Here is a 16,818-nt window from a genome sequence, read left to right on the forward strand (position 1 = left end):
ATATATATATATATATATATATATATATATATATATATATATATATATATATATATATATATATATCACTACATATTTTATAAAATTGATTCAGTTGGGCTTACCTAAGTACTTTGCAGCTGTCAAAGCCATTGTTGATATTCCACAGAATAAGAGAAAATCCTGGAAAGATATTTTAAAATAAGCATTTATATACATTTCCTTATACTTTTGATGGCCTAACAATGATGTCATATGCGAAAAAAAAAAAAAACTCAAGATAAATAATTAACGTTACAAGATAATATTTTTTCGTATCTCAAAGAAGTTCTGAGGTTCCAAAGTATGGAGAATTTTATCTTTTTTTTTTCTTCTTTTTTTTTTTCAAGTAACTGAGGACCACATATATTGGTGATGTAGGCTTTCGAAAAAATTCATCAACAACAAAAAAAATTATTTTCCTCATAGTTCCTTTACATAAAACCTCTGTGTGCAGTTTCAAACCAGTATGTGTTCAAAGTGATTCAACACATTTTGAAGACATATTTGTATTCTGAAGGTAGTCGATTTATTTCTTTTTTTTTTTTTTTTTGCCTCTGGATTTTCTTTCTGAATTATGGAGATCCTGTTAGTTGAAAGAATGCAACCAATCTCTGACATACAATTCCAAAACCTAAGCTTTCTTTTTGCATAGAAATTTCTCATTTACATTATATGCATTGACGGTTTAAATCACTTTTAATAGGAAATATATGTTAGGAATACAAAATGTTCCTGTTTAGCAAAGGTTATGTATATGAAAATAATATAGATAGAACAGTTATTTCGAGGTTCGGACCAACCATAGCTACATTTACATAATGAAATTGTAATACTAATTCTAAAAAAAAAAAAAAAAAAATCAAAATTAGCTTTTGCTAACATACCAGAAAATTAAAGCAACTTGGGTTTAATAGCTATGAATAGGCATCTAGTCTGATCAGTATCAGGAAAACTGAAATTAAACAAATCTAGTGTCGCATCACTTCACTCTCGGTCAAGCGCAATATCAAATATGGATGACTTTCCTTTAGCCGGTTAGCGAAATACAAGTCTGATTTGAACAAAGGACGACCTGTCTAGCTTACACCGGTTTGAGGATAACCAACCATATATATTCCAGAGTTGTACCAGAAAGCTTTCGTTTATAGACGAATTGTCCTCACATTCAGCCAAAGCAAACACTATCTCTAGGACAGTTAGCAGGTGAGTAAAATCATTCGTAGTTAAAAATTATCTATTCTTTTTTCCAGATATTAGGAGCCTCCTATTTCTCCAAATAGGCCAGTCTACATAACGGCAATGACCTAGGCGGTATCCTTTATATAGAAATTTAGCATACGTGAATTAATACGCATATAAATTAGGCTAAAAAGAACACCTTTCAGAATTACAAAAGTATTATTTATTTTAGACAATTATGACCAATTTAAATGCTAAAAAAACAGCTACAAATACATTCCAACCGGCAAGGATTAGAATTATATATCAGAGGCGAATGACATATGGAGGAAAGCAAGAGGAAATTCATCGAACATCCAAATTGTTGTTATAGAATAATGTTAACAGGAAAATCAAAGAGCGTAACGAGAACTTTAAGTGTGGAGGAAATGCCCCCCTAATTCTAAATGAAGTCACTGGCAGCAGGGTGATGCATTGGGTTTAAGGCGATAGACATACCTTCTCTTTGGCTTTTACTCCTGATACTTGGTGGTTGATGTTATAGTCCAAGAGCTAGCAGCCATTTATTTACCGGAGATGACCAAAATTCTAGTGGGTATTTTTGGAAAGGGTCTGTCATGGGACATCCAAAAATGGGTATCTTTAGGTTGGGCAAGGGTGGGTGTGGATTTTATTAACCCCTTTTGTCCAAAAATGGACTTTTCATATTTTGGCAAAATATGGGGGTAGGGGAAAGTAAATTGGCTGCAGCTCCTCTCACACTGGGCCTAGAGTAAAGAACTATATACCAAAATGATGCTATTGATCTGTAGATTTATTTCATATAAAAAAAACATTATTTAAATTATTACTGGGGGTCACCAAAGGTTAAAAGGTCAAGGTCAGCCCTTTGAAATGCCGGTTTTGGGTTTTAGCTGTATTTTGGCTAAACAAGACAAAAAAATTTGCCCAAGGTTTACTAAATATGAATAGAATTTAAAGAAGAGACATAAATAAAGTTTTTTGAAGATAATGGGATCTATTCCAGCAATATGACGGATATGACAACAGTCATCATTAAACGGTTACTGTGAAATTCACTCGTCAAACCGTTTCAAATTTAGTTGATAGATGGTTCACCTATATTACTGAGATCTGTTTTATTGAGTGTGTGTGTGCACCTGTTTTGTCTTTAAAACATTATAAAAACAGTCTCTACATTGCGTTCTAACATCCTTGAAATTTTGTAAGTGTGCACCTGAATTGCCCCTGTCCTTGTCACTTGATGATTTTAAGAAAGGCCAAGTAGAAATTCCAGATCTTCTTCATTTGCTTTTTTACCACACTTCTCTGTGGCTTCCAGAATAAAGATAAGCCTAGTGAATCAGTAAAATGAAGGGTAGTCTCACTATCCCAGGATGTTATTTTCTGTACCAGCCGGGGAAGAGTAAAACCATCCAAGCATCTTTATCTGGGAGTCGGAATGAAAAGCCTCACAGGTAGTCGCAGAGTTGTGGAAATTCTTAATCACTTGGGTCATGCAGTAAGTTATCCCACAGCTGAATCAATTGAGATGGATATAACATAAAAAATCACAGCAGAAGGGCAGCTTTTACATGATTTGCTCTTACCTCAAGTTGGACTCTCCACGGGTCTTGATTAGGATAATTATGACGAGCTGACAGAAACCCTATCTGGCAAAGACACTATTCATGACATCGTTTTGAAATGCTACCAGAATAGGCCTGCTGAAGGGGGGTGCAAGGTGCTCAGACCAAAGGGACCACGAATACTGATGCAACTACTGACCAAGTACCTGTGAAAAGACGAATATTTGATGCGCCTCAGCGACAAATCATGCCATATAAAAGAACGCCACTGTCGAAGTTCGAATTTGAAAAATATTCACAAGATCCACAATCCAGCCTGGAGATAGCAAAGAAAATGGATATCATCTGGTAAATATGCTGCTGCCTGATGTCCAGCACCCTTATGTGGCGTGGCTGGAATTCCTTGGTCACAGGGGACAGACTCCCTTTGCAGCAGATTCGGTATATGGAAAATATTGAACTGCCACCAACAAGATTGGATGTAGTTAAAGAAACTTTGGTCAGGTCTCAAAAGGTTGTGTGAGAGTGCGGTGAGGCATATGCTATAATGACATATGACCTTGCTATCGCAAAACCTGCACTCCAGATCCAAGCACAAGAATCCCCTCTTTTTGACAATATCTTTGTTTGTTTTGGTGCATTTCATTTTTCCATGGCCTATTTCAGCGCATTAGGTTATAATGTTGAATCATCTGGTTGTACCGAAGTTCTTTGCTCGGCTGATGTGTTGGTTCATGGTCCAGTACGAGGGTTCATTGGTGGAAAACATTTTAACAGATGCAAGCGTATCCATCCCCTGTTTGCACTTGCCTTACAGATTTTGCATTTTAAACAATTCATTTTAGAAGGTGGAATACCCGATGAATGCATGGCGTTGTTAAATTCATTTTCTGCAGACCCATCACCCCAATCACTTTTGACATTATTGGAGTCCACTGTAATTTGTAATTTGGTGGAGAGATATGGTGAATTCTGTGATCAGAATCGTCAGGGTCATCATGGCTCTACTGCTAGGTTCTGGTTTCTCTACATAGATCTTGTTCATATATTCATGCTTTTTGACAGGGCCAGCAGGACAAATGACCTACACCTCTACATCTATGCTTTAGGCTCAATGATTCCTATATTCTTTGCAACTCACAAGCCAAACTATGCCCGTTAAATGTCATTGTATCAACTCAATCTGCTCAATATGGAAATGACACATCCCGGAATAAAGCCAAGTTTTCAAGCAGGTGCACTCTCTGTGTGGAGAACTAGGAATACCTTTTCCAGAAGTGCAGTTGCTATTACCTTACAGCAAGCTGTGAATAGGGATGCTGCATCCAGTCAAAAGGGTATTGCTGCATTTACACAGAATGTTGCAGTCCGTTAGAGGTGGACAGTGACAAGATCTTTTAGGGGAGCAATTGTGAGTTGTCTCCTGGAAATGACTGGAATCACACTGGTGGATGATGCAATACAGGAACTAAAGCCATCAAGGATGGCCAAAGACAATGCAGACCTTAAGAGCACGATCACAGAGGTGGAGAACACTCTAAATCCATTCCCTGTTAATGATGATACTATGTATTGCCTAAACACTGGCAAAGCTGCCTCGGATGGTGTGGAAGACAGACTTCTGCAGTCAAAAGACACTGGATCTACCTAGTATCAAGTTTTTGTTAATGAATGTAATGTAGATGGTGGGCGTTTTGAACGGGCTGTTAAGCGAAGAAATGTGATGAATGTCACACAGGATGTAGTAAAAGTTAAATTCACCACAAAGGACAAACAGATCAAGGAAGCAAAATGCACCAGAGACGTATTTTGAGGGCTGCTGTATTTGTCAGTAACACAAGAACTTGATCTGAGTATTTTCCTGTCCTACCCTCTCACTCTAGTTCCTATCTTATTGTGTCATATAACCGGTGATATGAACAAGACATCAAAGAGCACATTAATGGAAAAATTAGAAACAATGGGAACCTTGAATGCCATACCAGACAGGACTGATGTCTATATTATTGATGCTATGTTCTTCTTCCGTACGCTTAACATGGCATCCACCTATGGGGGGATGGCAATGTCCATTTTGAAATAAGCTTGTAGCACTGGTGAAATTGTAGTAGGACACCCACTACCTACATAAATCACTGGCTCGTCACGGAAAAGACCACCAGATCTCAACACGGCTTGGAGCACATCACAATGCAAAATAGAGTTTTTGGCCTTCTTGAAGGATGAATGGTCATCAGATAGATATGCATCGACTCTTAGGGGACATCAGGTCTACTTAGCAGTGGAACATGAATGCTACCTTTACACTTCAACAAGTGGAACTGTCCACACGATCCTGGTTCATGAGCTTCAGTGCAGGCATGAAGAAGCCGATACACGGTTACTGTACTATGCAAACTTTGTTGCTGTTAACCATGATGTGTCTCCAGTGATTGTCATTCGCAGTAACGACACTGACGTCTTCATCCTCATTCTCTACCATGCTAGGTTCCTTAATGCACAGATTTGGATGGATGCTGGCTTGAGTTCTAGAAATTCCAGGCGTTTCATTTATATGTCACAACTTGCAACCAAACTGACCGGACCTACATGCGATGCTCTACCAAGTTTCCGTGCTCTGACAGGCTGTGATTATACAGCCTCTTTTATGAGAAAAGCAAAGTGGAAGCCATTTGAAATAATGAGAAACAACCCTAGGTTCACATCAGCAATTAGTCACCTTGGAGACTCAGATGTCATCGATCCAGATGTTGCTGCTGTAGTTGAAGAGTACTTGTGCATTGTCTATGGAGTTTAGAACCTAACAAGTATTGATGAAGCCAGGCTTCAACTATACCGCAAGTTGTATGCCCTAAAGAAGGAAACTGATCCATTGGATAAAATCAAAACTACAGACCCCTGTTGTCTTCCTCCTTGCCAAAGAGTGTAGCAACAGAAGTTGCTAAGAACTAAATTTGTTGCACACGTATTGAGGAATGCAAGGAAGCCGATCCAGTCTCATTTGTTCCTGAAGGACATGGCTGGAAAGTCCAGAATGTAGATTGATGATTGTCTGGTTCACTGGCTCAAATACCCCTGATAAGTTAACCGTTGAAGAATCTGATGTACAGCAAGAAGATGATAATGATGATGATGATGATGATGATAATGAAAGTGACACTGAGAGCAGCCATTCCTCGAATGAAGAAAAGAGAATAGATTTTTAGAGAAGTCCATATTAGTAATATAGCTGGAATAGATCCTACATTCTTCAAAAAACTTTATTTTTATCTCTTTTTTATATTTTACGCATATTTAGTAAACCTTTAGCAAATTTTGATGTCTTATTTAGCCAAAATACAACTAAAACCCAAATCTGGCATTTCAAATGGCTGATCTTGACCTTTTGACCCCTGGTGACCTCTAATAATAAATTAACTGATTTAGTTTGATATTAAATAAATTTACTCATCAATAGCATCATTTTGGTATGTAGTTCTTTATTCTAGGCCCAGTGTGAGAGGAGCTGCAGCCAATTTACTTTCCCCTACCCACATATTTTTCGGACAAAAGTGGTTAATAAAATCCACACCCACCACTGCCCAACTTAAAGATACCCATTTTTGGATGTCCCATGGTAGATCCTTTCCCAAAATACCCACTAGAATTTTGGTCATCTCCGGTAAATAAATGGCTGCTAGCTCTCGCTCTATTACTGGAATTAGTATGGAGCGGCAGGGGTCACTTGCCTTAGATAGGCACTGCACATTACAAGGAACTGGCTATCCTTTGATGAAATCAGCCAATGAATCCTCTATGAATTTATTCAGTCAGTCTATGGCAAGAAAAAATTACAGAATGGCCCCAGTCCCGGGCGTATCGGGGTGCTAAGAATCTCCTGGTTTATAAATAATGAAGAAATATTAGACAATTGGCAATTGGAGTATTAAGACCATTAATCAGATTGGAAAATTAATTTATGAAATATAGTTTGGATATTTTGGCCCTGAGTGAAACACGTAGTAAGGGGATTGGTAAAGAAATTGTAGACTAAGGCAAAGTATATATCTACTCAAGAAGAACAGTTGGAGTTGGAAGAAGAGTGGTAGGAATGATGATGACTTGCAGAGTTTAAATCAAAGTTTAAATCAAATCAGTGCAATAATAGTATTATAGTTTGATATGCACTAACAAATGATTCCCCTGAAGAAACGAAAGATGAATACTATGAAGAACTGCAGAGTGTAATTGATGAGATCCCAGAGAGTGATATGAAAATTGAGATAGGTGACTTCAATGCTAAAGTTGGAATAAATAATGAAGGTATAGAAAATGTGATGGGCGCTGTGGGCTTTTGGCGAAGTTTTTAATAGTGGGGCAGATTATTTAAGTTTTCGTTCAACAAGCAATCTTGCTATTAGAGATACCTTTTTCCAGCACAAGACCATCCGCAATTATACATAGACTTTACGATGTGGCAATTAAAAAAATCAAATAGATCACATAGACATTAATAATGCGAGAAGGAGGACTCTGAGAAATGTGAGTAGCTATAGAGGTGCAGACATTGGTAGTAATCACCAGCTCCTCATTGCCACACTGAAATTAAAACTGAAAGCACCCAACAGAAATGAAGATAGATTACCTAGGTTTGACACAACTACGCTTCTAGATGAGCAAAGAGAAAACTTTGCAATTAAATGTAGGAATAGATTTGCAGTCTTAGAGACTTTAAGGGACGATGGACAGACACTTAATGAAGAATGGTGAGATATTACAAACATATATCAGTCAGTTGGTAGTGATGTTTTGGGACATGCAGTTGCAAGGAAAAAAACATGAATATCAAATGATAATTGGGATACTATAAAAAGAAGACAAAGACAGATTGATCGTTGAAAATTTCGAGGAAGTAATGAAAATGACAAGGTAGAGCACGCTACGTATTTTAGTATTGGTAGTGAGGTAAAGAGAAAAACCAGGAATGACTGGAGAGAATATTTAGACAGGAAAGCAGATGAGGCTGACAAACCTATGATTTCAAGGAGTGGCTATGGTATAAAAATAGCTCACAGAATTATTAATGAAATCTCTACGGAAGCAAAGAAGAAACATATAGCCATCAAAAATAAAGATGGATCTGTTATAACAGCAGAAAATGAAGAAAGGCAACGTTGTATGGAACACTGTAGTGATGTTATGAATAGAAGATATGAAGGTAATAATTTTATTGATATACCTGAAGCTAAGGAACACCTTGATGTGCCCATGAATGAATTTAGTGTGTTTAAAATCAAAGCTATCATTAAAAAACTAAAGAGTTAGAAAGTCCGTGGATGCGATGGAATAACTGCTGGGATGATATTGGGCGAAAATGAAGTGACTCCTATATTTCTTACAAGATTATATCGTAGAATGTGGCGTGAAGGGGCAAAGAGACTAGAGAGAATGATTGATGAGCAGGTGAACAAGCAGATTTAAAAAGGTAGATGCTGTACTGACTAAATTTTCATTTAAGTCATGTGGTACAGCAATGTGTAGAATATAGAACTCCACTTCTGATGTCATTTGTGGACTATGAAAAAGCCTTTGAAATTGTGGACTGGCCAGTTTTGTGAAGAGTCCTGCATTATTATGGAGTTACTCACAAATATGTAAATTTTATTGTCAGTTCATGAGCATAGCAATTGCAAGGTTAATATGAGTGGAGGCCTATCAAAAGGATTTCGAATAAACAATGAAGTACATACCTATGAAGTTTTTCCTCCTCACGAATTTTGTAATACATAGAAGAGATGGGGATGGTGGAGAAGGATTTGACTGGATTGGTAATAGGAAGTTAGCTGACCTAGAGTATGCTGACAACTCTGCCCTTATTAGCAGAACACCACAGGACTTGCAAAGCTTCCTTGACAGAATGCATGAAATATCACATATTGTTGGGCTCACAATGAAAAGAAGAAAGAGATTCTGAGATGGGAATATGCAATAGAAGATGAAGTATTATCAGAGGGATAAAGGATAAATGATGTGGAATTATTTAAATATTTAGAAACTATGATCTCCAATACAAGATCTTTAGAATTTTAGTTTAATGAAAGATGGAAAAATGCAAATCTGAGAGTGGCTAGGTTGAGTAAAATTTGGAAATTAGATTGCCTGAAATTGCATATAAAAATCAGGCTATATATCAGTTTAGTGAGATAGGTGTTATTGTATGGACATGAGTCATGGTATAAGAATATAACAATAAACAACAGATTTTGTAGATTTGAGAACAAAGCCCACAGAAGAATATTGGGAGTTAAATGGCAGGACAGGATTACAAAGGAAACTATAAGGGAGTGTAGAGTGCCTTATGTGAATGAGATCATAGGGAAGGGTAGATGGATATGGTTTTGGCAAGCTCTTTGCACTCCCAAAGAGAGATTATTTCACCAAATTTTGAACTTGGCTCCACAAGGCAGTATAAGAGTTGAAAGACCCAGGCCTACATGGCTCAGGCCTCTGAAGCGTAAAGTAGATGATGAATGGAGAATTATTAATTTAAAACGTTAAGAAAGAGACGACTGGCCTTTAACAAACTAGATGCCACCGCCAGTATTTCTATGCCTCAGAAAAAGTTTTCAGGAATAAAGCATACGGATACCGGGTTCTATAACAGCCACATCAAGTAAATGATTGCAAGAGTCAACCGAACCATAGAGCTCTTCAGAAGAAACAGAACTTTTGACATTTATGCTCTACTCGTTGATATCACCAAACATTCTTTAGAGGTAACAGTGGAAGTGAAAACAGACAAATGGTACTCATGATACAAAGAAATCAACAAAACATCTCTAGCAGATATGGGGCTGGTTTAACAAGATCTCCAGGAAAAACAGCAAACCCAGAGTCACCAACCCAGACCCAATAACAGAAGAAAATAGAATTACAAATAACTTTGCTGACCGAGCCAAAAGTACAAATCTTCCTCTGCAAACTATAAATAGGCAGAGAACACTGCTTCCAATCCGGAACAATAATATTGAAGCCACCTGCAGCATGTGAGATGACATCAACAACCCCTACACCATGGAAGAACTCAACATGGCTCTCACAAAAGGCATAAAAGACACTGCCCCTGGAGCCTAGTTAATCACTATAGTATGCTAAGGAACATGGGAAGCCCCACGAAGTTGGTGTACTTGCATTTAATCAATAAAACACACACTGAAAGACTCCAACCAATAACATGGAATCAACAAGACACGAAACCCATTCCAAAACTAACCCAAAGAAACAGACACCTACCAACCCATAGCTTTATTAGCTGCATGTATGGTACTCAGCAGACTCCAATGGAAAATAGGCCCACTACATCCTCGCCTTTATGCCTATAGAAAAGGCATAGGCACTCAAGAAAGTATAACTGATGTTTTCACAACAATTAATGACAAAATGGCCTTTGTCATCTTTCTCGACCTAGAAAAAGCCTTTAAGATAGCCAGCTACACAGCTATCCTCTTCACACTTGTAAAAAAAAAAAGAAAGAAAGGACACCTAGGCCTTGGACTTGGAATTACACACAGAACCGTGAATCCCGAGTCACTTTCTTAGGAAAAACCTCTGATTTATCCCCCTAGAAAACGGAACGCCACAGTGGGTCATACTAAGCCCTTACCATTTCCATCTACTTGTAGAGAATCTAGTAACTCTAGACCTCCCAAACGGAGTGGAAATCTTCATATACTTTACTTACTTACTATGATGGCTCCTTTTCCGGTCCCATACAGCAGGAGAACTCTACTCTCTACAGAACCTCTGCTGTCGTTTTACTTTGTTGGTTCAGAGTATTTATCGTTTCAGGTCACGTATTGTTAATTTACTGTTAAATTGTCACTGTTGTAAGATTTTTTAAATAAGTCTTCAGTTTCCTCTTGAAAGCTTTAATGTCTTCAATCATTCGAATGTTTTGTGGGAGCCTATTATATAGCCTCGGGGACGCATATTTAAAGGCTCTAGAGCCTAATGTAGACTTATATCTAGGTTCCAACAGTTTGAAGCCATCTGTAACTATTCTCGTGTCGACACGATTTGTTGGCTGTGCAATATGTAGCAATTCTCATAATTATTTTGGACGACAAGTTCTGATAACTTGGTGGGTTATTGTACATATTTCAAATTTAATTCTCGCTTTTATTGGCAGCCAGAGTAAATCGATTAGTATAGGGGTGATCCTTTCTCTAGGTGGGACACCTTTTATCAGTCTTACTCCTCTATTTATTATGTCTTGTAATTTCTTAAGTTGCACTTTTGGTAAATTGTAGTAGATAGAGTTGCAATAGTCAATCCTGGTAATAACACAGTTTATCACAAGTTTCTTTACAGAATTTTCGAACAGGTACTTTTTTATAAACACAATATTTCTTAGATGATAACCAGCAGTTCTCATTACATTATTTATTTGGGCATTTAGAGACAGGTTACAGTCAAGAAATACACCTAGATCTCGAACTTTACTAGCTATCGGCACCGAGTCATTATTTATGTTCATTTGAATATCACTCAAGTTTCTCACACTGTTTCTCTCACCCACCACCATGAATTCAGTTCAGTTCCCATTCAATTTTAGTTGTTCAAATGTTATATATTCTCTAACACTATCAAGGATTCAGTTTAGAGTTTCAGTAGTGTCATATATATAATTAATGGAGAAGTAAAATTGTGTGTCATCTGCAAATAGTTTGAACTTCAAGCCGTGCCTTTGTAGTATTTTTTATATACCAACAGTATATATGCAGAATAAGACTGGGCCAAGTACACTCCCCTGGGGTAGTTCTCTGTTTAAGGGTTTATATGATGAATAAGAGTTTCCAATTTGTACACAGTAATCTCTACCAACTAAGTAGTCTTTTAGGTATTGAAGGCTTGATCTTCAACGCCGATGGACCGTAGATCATTTAGTAGCAGTTCATGAACAACTGTATCAAAAGCAGCACAATGATCAAGCAGTATTAAGATACCACATTTATTTTCATCCATCACTTCTAGCATATCATTTACAACAGAGCAGATGGCTGTTTCTGTAGATCTGTAGAGTATTGTTTTCTGTAAGTAGATTGGTTGTCAGGTAAAACTTCTATTACTTCTAAGTGACTGACTAGTTGTTCAAAACTTACATATCAAAGCACTTTTGAGACAAAGGATGGATTCGAAATAGGTCAATATGAGCTTAATTCCTGGTAGTCAAGTGCATTTTTCAGAACTGGTGCGACTATAGCCATTTTCTCAGATTTAGGAAACTTACATTCATCAAAGCTTGCATTTGCTATTCTAATTATTATTTCGGCTAGTCTAGAAAAGTTCCTCTCCCCAATTACTTCAGATATTGGCATAGGATAGATCACGCAGTTTGTTTTCTTTGCTCTCTTGATAATACTGGTGAAGTCATCTTGTGTTATGTTGTTAAATCGTATTGATTTTTTCTGTGTGCCTGGTGTATCATTAATCTGATGTTGAGTATTTACAAATGACCAGGTTATATATTCAGTTTTGTTTGTAAAGAATACTAGAAAATTATTTGCTAGTTCCTGGTTACTGTATCCATCAGGTATCTTCTTTTCTTTTACATTTCCCATTATACCATTCAGGAGACGATATAACTTATTCATGTCTGTTGCTGCTTCGATGATCTTTCTCTTATAGTATTCACTTTTTTTCCTTCTTAGTAGGTAGTTATACTGACACACAGCAGTTTTGTATTCTACCCAAGTACTTTCAGTTTTTAACCTATTCCATTTTCTTTCTTTACGTCTTTTCCCTCTTTTTTACCAAAGTCTCTCCATCAAACAAAGGAGATGGGTCTTTTACAGTTAGAGTCTTTTCCATCGGTGGGCACATGGTATCATATTCACTTTTACTCACTTTATTATAAGTGGTCGCAAGACAGTTAGCACACTTAGCCCCTAACGGACGTTGGTCATCATGATCACAGTGAATGTTAATAGCATCCTTTATTTTCTTTGTAACTTCTTCAATAAATATGGTAGGAAAAAAAATTGATTTATGCCTAAAGTTTATTTTCTTTACTAATGCATGTTTCCGTAGAGGTAAACTAAACATAATAAGTTTGTGTACTGGGGAGATAGTAAATTTCTCTTCAACTTTTATATCACATACAATACTATTCATGTCATCACTTAAAACTAAATCTTACGTATCCCCAGTTAAAGTAGTTGTACACTCGACATTATTCACTAATCGATATGATTCTAGTAACTCACTAAATGCCAGAGCGTCAGGATTTGATGTGTCATCCATCCCAAAATATAAGTTTTCACAGATAACTAATTCGTTTTTCTCCACGATAATCATCTCAATGAGAGCACCGAATTCTTCAAAAAAGATACTAGTGTTCGGTCCAGGAGGTTTGTAGCTTGTCACAAAGGATATTTTTCTGTTTTTTGGCGTAAATTTTATTTCTATATATTCAAAGCTTGTTACACTAATTCTTTTCAACATTTTGAGAATTGAGTGACTAGACCTATCTTCTCTTTGTATGTGAAAGAAGGCATGTGGGGAGGGGGGGGGGGGGGTCATTTCAGTTATTTTTGCCTTGTCCAAGTTATTTAACCATGTTTCAGATAATGCTAGCATATCCAAATATTTCTCCTTTATCAATTCTCGAATTTGAATAGTCTTATTAACTACAGATTGTATACAGTATTTACATAGCCAAAGTTTATGACATCTCTAGTAACCATGATCAGTATTTTCCACTAGTCTTTTCAATTCTAAGTCATAAGTTTTGCAGTCTCTAGAATTTACTGTGGGGTCACTTGGTTTGTTTATCTTTGTGCAGTTTATACACTTTGACAATTGCGAATTACACTCCCTGGTGGAATGTCTCTTTGAGCATTTCCCGCAGACTTTATCATCATTCTTAGACTTGCAATCTTTTTCAAGATGTCCATACCTCTGACAGTGGTAGCAAGTGATCGCGTGGTACCTATCACGTATGTTATAGATACCCCATCGTAACGAACTTTGTCCCCATTATCATGAATAGCCCTCCGAACTTCAGGATCACATTTCAGCACATAGTGGGTGCCCCCCCCCCCCCCCCCCCCGAGGCATTTTTCTTCGGGACTACACTTATCTTCTCTTCTATATTTTGGATTTGGTCCAGGCGGTGATTTCTTTGAATCAAAGAATTTACTACATCATCTTCATCATTGTACACATTGCATATCATTATTTTTGGTTTTAGCTTTCTGATTTTTCTTGCTTTAGTGTCAGCTACCAATGTCTGAATTTTGTTTGCCGCCTCTTCTCTGATCATATTATTTGCAAAGTTTACATTTCCATTCGTACTTGACCTCGTGTTAAGTATAAGAATGTCTTTAAAGTGCTTGTTCAACCTCACGTTTTCTTTCAGTAATTTGTTATTTTATCAATTGATTTAATTATCAACAGATTTTTTTCCTTAACTTTTTCAGCAAATGTCGGTTTCCCGGGTTTTGGGTCTATCAATGTTTGAAGTGTTGCTTTAATTGATTCCATATTCATGGCAAGAATGTCAACTTTCTCAGTGAGGTCGGTAGTCTTGGTGGAATTTGCTGCGTCTGCGCTAAGGTCCGCAAGTTTGTTTACCAAGTCATCTATTTTCGAATCTTATACATTCAGGGCCAGATCTCTCATGTTCACATCTTCCTTTAATTTTGATGTTACTAAATTGTTTTGTCTGGCTTCACGTACGCAGTGTTGGTATAACCGACCTAGGTTATTTCGTTCTTTATCAGTGATGTCTGTCACTGTATGCACACATTTCTTATGGTAGAGTCTATTACATTCATATACTATCCATTTTTTCCATTCTCCCTCCGTGTTATTACATATGAGGCAGACATAGTTAGGAGGGGACATTGTGCACTGTTTCTTATCACTTAGGGTTCTGCATAAGACTAACTAATATCTTTTCAATGATATTCTAAGGGAAAAACATAAAGCTAAAACACGACTTAGAGCGTGTATAACAGAGCTCCTCACAACACGTCCGCTTGGTAAATCATGGATCTCCAAGTGATGTACGCCGATGACATATGTATTATATGCCCACATAAAGCACACTCATGCAAAACTACCCAAAAGGCACTGGGCAGGATCGAGGCTAAATGCAAAGACCTTGGCTTAAAAATCAACACCCACAAGACCAAAGCCATGGCCATCTAATACCCACAGGATCCTCACCTTTTCATTCTCATGGGTGAACCCATTGAATGGGTAAATCAATTCATGTATCCATGAGTAATCGGTAATATTTTACTGTATTACAGGGCAATGTAACCTAGGAAAAAACTACTTTTTTCTATAGAAAAAATTCTGCTCTCTTCAAAAATAACACTCGCTCCCGTCGCAAATGAATAGTTTAAGAAATATATATATATATATATATATATATATATATATATATATATATATATATATATATATATATATATATATATATATATATATATATATATATATATATATATATATATATATATATATATATATATATATATCCTACGATAATGGGGGACCCCAGTGGGAACTCGGGGTTTTGGGTGGGGAAAACATACTGGCGAAACGGTATATAATGATAAAACAAGCCTTTTCTTCTCCTTACATTACCTTCTTGGATGTATAATAAACGGAAAAAAAGAAAAAACAGTATAAGAGGATAATCTTTGGAGGCGGCATTGCAAAGGCTATGTCTCATGTAAAAATACGGCAATATTGAGCTGCGGCAATGTTAGCGTAACATGCTAACACTAGCAATGTTTTTCATTTATTTTTTGTCATTCTACGGTTCGCTTGTAGTCGCTCTTGTTTGTTCGTTTATACATAACAGGTTTCGACCTTCTGCGCATATTCACCGCCCCCCTGCGCATAGACTCCACCTCCACCAATAGGATTTCTCCTTCTCTAGCCGTCAAATTGAACTATTCGACTTCACCCGTGTATTCAAGTATATGACTTGAACCAGTACAACTATTACCATCCCTTTTATGTAATACTCTTGTATACATATTACGTTTGACCCCAGTATTACTCGTTTTATTATCCGATACCTTACAAAATCACCTCATTTTATATTCCCATTAAATATTATTTATCACACACTCCATTTTGTCTTGCTATATTACTTTTATACATTTTGTTATTACCTTGTCATGTCCAGATTTCACATAAATACATGCTCTAGAGAAGTTTCCCATTCTGTTTCAGTCATGTTTACTCTCTAGAGTCCGTTGCTTTTCCGTTAACCAATCACGAACACATACGTATGGAAAGTTTCCACAGAGGGGGTGGGGGTGGGGGGGGGGGTTAATATCTCCCAACCCCCTTCTTAGAAAAAACCCTTTTCCGTGGAAACCTTTGTCAAAATCAGGTCTTTCTTAGCTCAAGTGACGTCTTTTGCCTATCTTACGGTGGAAGTTTTAGAAAACTTGTAACGACTGCAGTAATCCATACTTGAAAGTATTTCGGTGAATTCTAATGTTGATGATTTTCTTAAATCCTGTAATGTAATAGCCCAACGTTTACAGTGTTTAAGTGCAGTACTAAACTAAGACAAAGAAGTTAAGATGTTACAGACTCACAGTCACAACACCCAGGTGACCCACAAGTTTCGTTGTTGTGGTCATAAAAGTAAGTCATTAATTTCTTTAATTTTAATGTGTTAGTTTTACTATTTTGTTAGTGTGTGCAGCTCATCATTACTGATGTTTTATTTTCCTGCGAACGTAAACAAGCCAGTGGCAGAACAAGAACCATTATATTTAGAGTTTGCTAATGTTAATGTAACAATGCATGTTAGAGTAACATTGCTAATGTTAGCGTGCGTAGCTCAACATTAATGCTTGCTAGTACATAAGAGATTGATGTTTTATTTTCCTGCGAGTGAAAGCGAGCCAGTGGCGGAACAAGAAACATTATATATAGTATTGTTAATGTTATGAACTTCTAGGTTAGGTTAGGTGAGTTTGTTAGGTTCTGTACCCTTATTTTACCTTTCTATATA

The 16,818-nt window shown here is 36.9% G+C and overlaps 1 protein-coding gene across 1 annotated transcript in view; it reads right to left on the reverse strand.

The window, feature by feature from the left end:
- The window catches only part of LOC137618371 (glutamate receptor ionotropic, delta-1-like), a 94,458-nt gene extending 81,334 nt beyond the window's left edge, over nucleotides 1-13,124 (reverse strand). The window contains exon 1 of the mRNA XM_068348540.1: nucleotides 12,967-13,124. Within this exon, the coding sequence (XP_068204641.1) occupies nucleotides 12,967-13,124 (158 nt within the window). The remainder of the gene's footprint in view (nucleotides 1-12,966) is intronic.
- Nucleotides 13,125-16,818: the final 3,694 nt, after the last annotated feature.

The sequence above is a fragment of the Palaemon carinicauda genome, chromosome 2 (genome assembly GCF_036898095.1).
Source record: "Palaemon carinicauda isolate YSFRI2023 chromosome 2, ASM3689809v2, whole genome shotgun sequence".
NCBI classification, from domain to species: Eukaryota; Metazoa; Arthropoda; class Malacostraca; order Decapoda; family Palaemonidae; genus Palaemon; species Palaemon carinicauda.